The sequence below is a fragment of the Leucoraja erinacea genome, chromosome 24 (genome assembly GCF_028641065.1).
Source record: "Leucoraja erinacea ecotype New England chromosome 24, Leri_hhj_1, whole genome shotgun sequence".
Lineage (NCBI taxonomy): Eukaryota > Metazoa > Chordata > Chondrichthyes > Rajiformes > Rajidae > Leucoraja > Leucoraja erinaceus.
In genome coordinates, this window is record NC_073400.1 from 32,776,074 (window position 1) to 32,786,073 (window position 10,000).

The following is a 10,000-nucleotide window of genomic DNA, read 5'->3' on the forward strand; positions in this document are numbered from 1 at the left end:
CTGGCGAAAACAAACAGGTGATGTTTCGGGTCGAGACCCTTGTTCAGACAGAGAGTCGGGGGAGAGGGGGAACGGAGAGACGTGATGCGCTGAGTTCCTCCAGCACTTTGTTTGTCTGCGAGAAGTGAACATTGGTGCAGGCTGCTCACAGTCACAGCGACAAGCTTTGTTTACACACCATCCAATCACATTATACTGTATGCATGAACAAACCTTGCACTGGTACAGCCGGCTGGGCAAGGAGATGGAGGGTATAGAATTACAGCGATAGTTACAGGCCAAAACTGGTTGTAATGTACCAGCCTCTACACCTCAAACCCAGTCCACTAAACGCTGGTGAATAAATGATTCAGCAGAACAAACTGCCGTGTCCTTAATGCCCCCAAATCTTATAGAAATGGATCTTGCAAAAACAATCGACAATAGGCGCAGGAGTAGGCCATGGCTGATCATCCACAATCAGTACCCCGTTCCTGCCTTCTCCCCATATCCCCCGACTCCACTATCTTTGGGGGATAGGTGCAGCAGGAGTAAGCACCTGCACCTCTTGCAGAGAGTGGTGAGTCTGTGGAATTCTCTGCCTCAGAGGGCGGTGGAGGCCGGTTCTCTGGATACTTTCAAGAGAGAGCTAGACAGGGCTGTTAAAGATAGCGGAGTCAGGGGATATGGGGAGAAGGCAGGAACGGGGTACTGATTGTGGATGATCAGCCATGATCACATTGAATGGCGGTGTTGGCTCGAAGGCCGAATGGCCTCTACTCCTGCACCTATTGTCTATCTAGCTCTCTCTTGAAAGTTTCCAGAGAACCGGCCTCCACCGCCCTCTGAGGCAGAGAATTCCACAGACTCACCACTCTCTGTGAAAAGCCATTTCCTCATCTCCGTTCTAAATGGCTGACCCATAATTCTTAAACTGTGGCCCCTCGTTCTGGACTCCTCCAACATCAGGAACATGTAAAATTCTTAAGGGATTGGACACACTAGATGCAGGAAAAATGTTAACTATTTTGGGAGAGTCCAGAACCAGGGGTCACACAGTTTAAGAATAAGGGGTCGGCCATTTAAGACTGAGACGGGGAAACCCTTTTCCACCCAGAGAGTTGTGAATCTGTGGAATTCTCTGCCTCATCGTCTGCAGTTCCTTGTGACTCCACCCGTCTAAACAATCCGGAAACATGTTTCATCTCAAACTATCCCCTGGCCTTGACATACCTGAAATGTTCATTCTTTCTCCACAAAAGCTAATCAGGCTCTGGGGAATTTTGGCCTGTGTTTGTGAGCGTGTCTGCTACATATTTCTTCCACCCAGTCAAGCTCCATTCTTGGCCGTGAGAAGCAATTCCAGTCGAACAAGATCTACATCTCCCCCTGATCTTTATTGATGATCCAATTCTTCTTAGTCCAGCAACATTTTCAGCATTCCGTTCCCCAACCTTGCACGCTGCCAATAATCTCAGATGGTTCCCATCTCTGGGTAGAGACACACCACCACTCTCTGGGGGTGATTCCCCAACCTCAACTTGGCACTATGAACAGCACGGATATTGTGGGCCAAAGGGCCTCTTCCTGATCTGCTGAGTCACTCCAGCACTTTGTCTTTTATCTAGAAGCAAGAGAAGGCCATTCGGCCCCTCTCTCCCACTAGAAACCCAAAGGAAATAGGCAACGTTTCGGGTCGAAACCCGAAGGGTTTCGGGACGAAACGTTGCCTATTTCCTTCGCTCCATAGATGCTGCTGCATCCGCTGAGTTTTTGGCTGATCATCCAACTCAGTATCCCGTACCTGCCTTCTCTCCATACCCCCTGATCCCTTTAGCCACAAGGGCCACATCTAACTCCCTCTTAAATATAGCCAATGAACTGTGGCCTCAACTACCCTCTGTGGCAGAGAATTCCAGAGATTCACCACTCTCAGGCAACAAAAACCTCTATCTCCCTGCCCCCTCTACCCCCCCCCCCCCCCCCCCCCCCGCCCCCTCTACTCTCCCCGCCCTCTCTCTACCCCCCGAAAATGTACCCAGCTATTCTAGACCATACAGCGTAGAAACAGGCCCTTCGGCCCAACTTGCCCACCCCGGCCAACATGCCCCATCTACACCAGTCCCACCTGCCTGCGTTTGGTCCATATCCCTCCAAACCTGTCCTATCCATGTACGAAATGCATTTCGTTGTCTCTGTACTGTACACTGACAATGACAATTAAAATTGAATCTGAATCTGTACCTGTCTAACTGTTTGTTAAACGTTGCGATGGTCCCAGCCTCAACGACCTCCTCCGGCAGCTCGTTCCATACACCCACCACCCTCTGTGTGGAAAAGCTGCCACTCGGATTCCTATTAAATCTTTTGCTCCTCAGCTGCTGAGATTTTCCCTGGTAAATAACTGGTGTATTTATTCTTAACTAATTACAAACCTTTTTTATCTAATAACAAGAGGACTATTTGTACAAAACATCAAATGCCAGACATTGATGCATTAAAAATGCCTGTGGGGCAAATGCTGATGACAAATATATCTCAGAGGATATTTAATATCGAGTCTTGCAGGGTTTACAGCCCAGTTAGATCACTGTGGTACTGGTTCCCCAGGCAACAGCAGCAACAAAGCTTTAGCAAGCATATTCAGTACACTCGACTGTCATAAGAGGCCGACAAACAGCCGAACTCACGGGCAGAGGGGAAACAAAAAAAAAATCCCAGGAAAATACTGTAGTGCTGTTGCATAAAGCACCAGTCACGTTGCATCTGGTAGACTGGGTGGAACACCGTTTAAACACAGGAAGGAGATTATTCCGCATGAACTAACATTAGTTTCACGCCCACAGGTCACCCAGCCCAGCCCAGCAGGGCGGCACGCTGGTGCAGCGGGTGGAGCTGCTGTTTACCAAATATATTCATGATTTGGAAGAGGGAAATAGGAGCAACACTAGCAAGTTTGCGGATGACACAAAGCTGGGTGGCAGTGGGAACTGTGACGGGGATGCTAGGAGGTTGCAGGGTGACCTGGACAGGTTGGGTGAGTGGGCAGATAGAAACATAGACAATAGGTGCAGGAGTAGAGGCCATTCGGCCCTTTGAGCCTGCACCGCCATTCAATACGACCATGGCTGATCATCCAACTCAGTATCCCATCCCTGCCTTCTCTCCATACCCCCTGATCCCTTTAGCCACAAGGTCACATCTAACTCCCTCTTAAATATAGTCAATGAACTGTGTGGCCTCAACTACCTTCTGTGGCAGAGCATTCCACAGATTCACCACAGATGCAGTATAATATAGATAAATGTGAGGTTATCCACTTTGGTGGCAAAAACAAGGGGGCAGATTATTATCTCAATGGGGTTAGGTTAGGTAAGGGGGAGGTGCAGCGAGACCTGAGTGTCCTTGTACACCGGTCACTGAAAGTTGGCGTGCAGGTACAGCAGGCAGCGCGAAGAAAGCTAATGGAATGTTGGCCTTCATAACAAGAGAATTTCAGTATAGGAGTAAAGTGGTTCTTCTGCAGTTGTATAGGGCTCTGGTGAGACCACATATGGAGTATTGTGTACAGTTTTAGTCTAATTTGAGGAAGGACATCCTTGTGATTGAGGCAGTGCAGCGTAGGTTCACCAGATTGATCCCTGGGATGGCAGGACCGTCATATGAGGAAAGATTGAAAAGACTAGGCTTGTATTCACTAGAGTTTAGAAGGATGAGGGGGGGGATCTTATAGAAACATTTAAAATTATAAAAGGACTGAACAAGCTAGATGCAGGAAATTCTTTCTCAATGTTGGACGAGTCCAGACCCAGGGGCCACAATCTTAGAATAAAGGGGAGGCCATTTAAGACTGAGGTCTAAATGGCTTACCCCTTATTCTTAACCTGTGGCCCCTGGTTCTGGACTCGCCCAACATCGGGAACATGTTTCCTGCCTCTAGCGTGTCCAAACCCTTAACTTATATGTTTCAATAAGATTTCCTCTCATCCTTCTAAACTCCAGAGTATACAAGCCCAGCCGCTCCATTCTCTCAGCATATGACAGTCCCACCATCCCTGGAATTAACCTTGTAAACCTACGCTGCACTCCCTCAATAGCAAGAATGTCCTTCCTCAAATTTGGAGACCAAAACTGCACACAATGCAAAAAATGTTCCCAATGTTGGGCGAGTCCAGAACCAGGTGCCAAAGTCTTAGAATAAAGGGGAGGCCATTTAAGACTGAGGTGAGAAAAAACATTTTCACCCAGAGAGTTGTGAATTTGTGGAATTCCCTGCCACAGAGGGCAATGGAGGCCAAGACACTGGATGGATTTAAGAGAGAGTTAGATAGAGCTCTAGGGGCTAGTGGAGTCAAGGGATATGGGGAGAAGGCAGGCACGGGTTATTGATAGGGGATGATCAGCCATGATAACAATGAATGGCGGTGCTGGCTCGAAGGGCTGAATGGCCTCCTCCTGCACCTATTGTCTATGTTTCTATGGACCTGGGTTCGATCCTGACCCCTGTCTGTTTGCACGGAGTTTGCACGTTCTCCCCGTGGGTTTCCTCCGGGTGCTCCGGGTTCCTCCCACATGCGGGTTTGTAGGTTAACTCTGCAAATCTCCACCAGTGTGTGCGGGGAGTGGATTAGAATAGTGGATAGGCAGTGTATTTAGTGTGAGCAGGTGGAGCTAGTGTGAACAGGTGATCGATGGCCACTGTGGACTCGGTGGGCTGAAGACCAACATACCATTCCAACTATTTCCACCTCTCACTCACCCCCGCCCATCACAACATCCTCCCATCTCCCTCTCAGGCACCAGCGCACTTTTCTCTTCACTGCATTTATTCTATTGAGTCTGAAACTACCTCCACTCGTTAGGTTAAGACATTTTACCTGCTATCGCTCCAGGTGAGCAAGTACAAGTCAGTTTGAGGTGTATTGTTGCCACCTGTACTGATCTAGTGTTAGGTTTGTTGTGCATGCTATTATTTATTTACTTACTTACTTTTAATGACAGACTCAAGGTCCAGAAGAAAGGCAGGACATTACATAGAATAAATTACATATTCAATCAGATCAGATAATAATATCCATAAATGCAGTCGTCAAACTCAAGAACCAAAGGTGGAGCACAGGGGAAGATACAGAACATGGCATTAGAGTCATACATCACGGAAACAGGCCCTTCGGCCCAACTTGCCCATACCAGCCAACTACTGTCCCATCTACACAAGTGTCACCTGCCAGCGTTTGGTCCATATTGAAACGCATAATATTGTAAAGGGCTTGGACACGCTAGAGGCAGGAAACATGTTCCCGATGTTGGGGGAGTCCAGCACCAGGGGCCACACACAGTTTAAGAATAAGGGGTAAGCCATTTAGAACGGAGACGAGGAAACACTATTTCTCACAGAGAGTTGTGAGGCTGTGGAATTCTCTGCCACAGAGGGCGGTGGAGGCCGGTTCTCTGGATGCTTTCAAGAGAGAGCTAGATAGGGCTCTTAAAAATAGCGGAGTCGGGGGATATGGGGAGAAGGCAGGGACGTGGTACTGATTGTGGATGATCAGCCATGATCACATTGAATGGCGATGCTGGCTCGAAGGGCCGAATGGCCTACTCCTGCACCTATTGTCTGTTGTGTGTTGTTCCCTGTTCCGAGCCATGATTGAATGGCGGGGTAGACTTGATGGGCCGAATGGCCTAATTTTACTCCTATCACTTACGACCTAAACTGGTAATGACAGCAGGAACTGCACAGCTTGGATTCAGCAGTTAGTTTGTTCCCACCCAACATCAAGCAGTTACCGTACATTAGATTAAAGGAGTTTCCTGAGGATTAGCGACATCATTAAGTCTCCAAACCAGTTTTAATCAAACTATCTTGAGTTTAAATTACAGAAGTCCAGAGAGAGGCAACAGGAATATCCCTCAAACCTCTCCTGCCCCTGGGATCACCAACAGCCACGCCACGACTAAGATTTATCAACTGCATTCTCCCCACTCCCTCTCTCTTCACACACAATCAAACATTATTTCAGGTGGGTAGACGCAAAATGCCGGAGTAACTCAGCGGGACAGGCAGCCTCTCTGGAGAGAAGGAAGGGGTGACGTTTCGGGTCGAGACCCTTCTTCACACCCATTCCTTCTCTCCAGAGATGCTGCCTGTCCCGCTGAGTTACTCCAGCATTTTGTGTCCACCTTCGAGTTAAACCAGCATCTGCAGTTCTTTCCTACATGGTATTTCAGGTGGGACTAGCTTTTGAGATACAGCGTGGAAACAGGCCCTTCGGCCCACCGAGTCCGTGCCGACCAGCGACCCCCGCACACTAACACTATCCTACACACAACAGGGACAATTTTACAATTGTACCGAGCAATTAGCCTGCACGTCTTTGGAGTGTGGGAGGAAACCGGAGCACCTGGAGAAAACCCACGCAGGTCACGGGGGGGGTGGGGGAGAACGTGCAAACTCCGTACAGACAGCGCCCGTAGTCGGGATCGAACCCGGGTCTCTGTAAGCAACTCTACTGCTGTGCCACCAATGGGGCGTCTTGGTCAGCGTGGACAAGTTCTTACGTTCTAGGAGCAGAGTAAGGCCATTCGGCCCATCAAGCCAATTCCACCCGCCATTCACTCTTTCCCTCTCAACCCCATTCTCCTGCCTTCTTGGGCTGAAGGGCCTGTTTCTGTGCTGTACTATTCTTTAGCTCCAAGTCATAGAATGGCACAGGGACACAAAAATGCTGGAGAAACTCAGCGGGTGCAGCAGCATCTGTGGAGCGAAGGAAATAGGCAACGTTTCGGGCCGAAACCCGGAAGGGTTTCGTCCCGAAACGTTGCCTATTTCCAGAAGGGTTTCGTCCCGAAACGTCGCCTATTTCCTTCGCTCCACAGATGCTGCTGCACCCGCTGAGTTTCTCCAGCTTTTTTGTGTGCCTTCGATTTTCCAGCATCTGCAGTTCCTTCTTAAACATAGAATGGTACAGCATGGATACAGGCCCTTCAGCCCTACTCATCTATTCCCACCTCATCATTTTATACACCTCCACTCCATGGGACCAGACCCAGCCTCTCCACAGCTCTGTTTACGAGATTTACCACCCTCCATGCTGCCTGGATCTGAATGTTTCAGCTCAGGGAGAGGCTGGGAAAACTTGGGATTGTTTTCACTGGAATGTCAAAGGGGTGAGAGGAGACTTGATATAAAATTATATGAAATTGTGAAAATTCTACAAAATTATGAAAAATATAGATTGGATAAACACAGACCCTATTTACCCCTGGGTGGAGATGTTTAACACTAGAGGACACAGCGTTAAGGTGAGGGGGGGGAATTTAAAGGAGATGTGTGGAGCAGAGGTTGGTGGGTGCCTGGAACGTGCTGCCAGGGGTGGGGTGGAGGCGGATACGATAGTGGGTGTTTAAGAGGCTATCAGACAGGTGCGTGGATATGCAGGGAATGGAGGGATACGGATTACGTGTAGGCAGAGGGGATCAGTTTAACTTGCCAGCTTGTTCAGCACGGACATTAATGTAATTGTGTATTGTCTTTCCGCTGACTGGGTAGCTTTCACTGCACCTCAGTACACGTGACAACAAAACCAAACCGAATCAGCAGATAAACATGGTTGGGCGATCGTTTCGCCGAACACCTCCGCTCGGTCCGCAATAACCAAGCTGACCTCCCGGTGGCTCAGCACTTCAACTCCCCCTCCCACTCCGTCTCCGACCTCTCTGTCCTGGGTCTCCTCCATGGCCACAGCGAGCAGCACCGGAAATTGGAGGAACAGCACCTCATACTCCGTTTGGGGAGTCTGCATCCTGGGGGCATGAACATCGAATTCTCCCAATTTTGTTAGTCCTTGCTGTCTCCTCCCCTTCCTCAGCTCCCCTGCTGTCTCCTCCCACCCTCCAGCCTTCTGGCTACTCCTCCTTTTCCCTTTCTTGTCCCCGCCCCCGATCCCCAGTCTGAAGAAGGGTTTCGGCCCGAAACGTTGCCTATTTCCTTCGCTCCCTAGATGCTGCTGCACCCGCTGAGTTTCTCCAGCTTTTTTGTGTACCTTCGATTCTCCAGCATCTGCAGTTCCCTCTTAAACAGCAGATAAACATAGTTGTCTGAAGGGCCTGTTCCTGCACTGTTCCATGGTCAACATTCCATGTCTGAACAGGTTATCGGAGCAGAATTAGGCCATTCAGCCCATCGAGTCCACTCCGCCACTCAGCCATGGCTGATCTATCTCTCCCTCCTAATCCCCATTCTCCTGCCTTCTCCCCATAGCCCCTGACACCCGTTCTAATCAAGAACCTGTCTATCTCTGCCTTAAAAATATCCACTGACTTGGCCTCCACAGCCCTGTTGTGGCAATGAGTTCCACAGATTCACCACCCTCTGACTAAATCTGTTCCAGTCCACTTCCTGGTGAATCTCCTCTGCAGAACTGCACACCAAAATCCGACGATGGTCTGACCAATGGCTTATAAAATAGGAGAATTACCTCCCTACTTTTATTCAATGCCCCCACTAATCCCACAGCCCTCCCCGATCATCGTGATGTCACTGTCAAGGATCTTAACAGAGGGACCATGTATAAAATCACCAGAGGAATAGATCGGGTAGATGCACAGAGTCTCTTGCCCAGAGTAGGGGAATCGAGGATCAGAGGACACGGGTTCAAGGTGAAGGGGTAAAGATTTAATAGGAACATGAGGGGTAACTTTTTCCCACAGAGGGTGGTGGGTGTATGGAACGAGCTGCCAGAGGAGGTAGTTGAGGCTGGGACTATTCCATCGTTTAAGAAACAGTTACACAGGTACATGGATAGGACAGGTTTGGAGGGATATGGGCCAAACGCAGGCAGGTGGGACTAGTGTAGCTGGGACATGTTGGTCAGGGTGGGCAAGTTGGGTCGAAGGGCCTGTTTCCGTGCTGTATCACTCTGTGACTATGTGACCATTCATGGTGCGACCAAACTTCTTCACCACTCATCATCTGACATTTATCGACATTAAACAAGCATTTCAGAAATTCATGGCCATAAGTGATCGGAGCAGAATTAGGCCATTCGGCCCATCGAGTCTACTCCACCATTCAATCATGGCTGATCTATCTCTCCCTCCTAACCCCATTCTCCTGCCTTCTCCCCATAACCCCCGACAGCAGCACTAATCAACAATCTGTCTATCTCTGCCTTAAAAATATCCACTGACTTGTGGCCTCCACAGCCGTGTGTGGCAATCGCCATTGTCAGCCTAGTCCACAAACACTCACACCTCTCCCTCTCCCTCCGTGTGTGTGTGTGTGTGTGTGTGTGTGTGTATCTGTGTGTGTGTGTGTGTATCTGTGTGTGTGTGTGTGTGTGTATCTGTGTGTGTGTGTATCTGTGTGTGTGTGTGTGTATCTGTGTGTGTGTGTGTGTATCTGTGTGTGTGCCTCTGTCTCTCTCTCTGTCTGTCTCTCCCTGTTTGTGTGTGTCTCTCTCTCTGTGTCTCCCTGTGTTTGTTTGTGTGTGTGTCTCTGTCTCCCTGTCTTGTGTGTGTCTGTCTCTCTGTGTCACCTGTGTCTGTGTGTGTGTGTGTGTATCTCTCTCTCTCTCTCTCTCTCTCTCTCTCTGTGTCTGTGTGTGTGTGTGTGTGTGTGTGTGTCTCCCCCCCCCCCCCCCCCCAGTCTAGAACCACCCCCACACAGTCAACACCCCCCCCCCCCCCCCGGGCGTGTGTCCCCTTCACTCACCGCTCTGTGGGGCTGGGGGCGGGGCTGTACAGTGACGGCGAGCTCCGTCTCCGCAACAAACGGCTCAGCGTCTCCCCCGGACCCGACTTCCTCATCGCCCCGCGATGCCCAACATGCCCGCTACACACTCACTGACCCCCCCCCACACACACACACACTGACCCCCACACACACACTGACCCCCACACACACACTGACCCCCCCACACACACACACACACACTCCCTCACACACACACTGGCCCGCAAACCGCACCTGCGCCGCCCAGCTCTCCGGTGCAGCCCTTGTGTGTCTCTGTCTCTCCCT

The 10,000-nt window shown here is 49.9% G+C and overlaps 1 protein-coding gene across 3 annotated transcripts in view; it reads right to left on the bottom strand.

The window, feature by feature from the left end:
* The window catches only part of LOC129708963 (uncharacterized), an 18,669-nt gene extending 8,808 nt beyond the window's left edge, over positions 1 to 9,861 (bottom strand). Inside the window, exon 1 of one of the 3 annotated variants that reach the window (XR_008725435.1) lies at positions 9,695 to 9,855. Coding sequence is in view for 2 of the 3 variants with exons in the window: in XM_055655064.1 (XP_055511039.1) it covers positions 9,695 to 9,789 (95 nt within the window). In the remaining variant the exon portion in view is untranslated. Of the gene's footprint in view, positions 1 to 9,694 lie in introns of all 3 variants that reach the window. The other 2 variants (XM_055655064.1, XM_055655067.1) reach the window with 2 other exon arrangements.
* Positions 9,862 to 10,000: the final 139 nt, after the last annotated feature.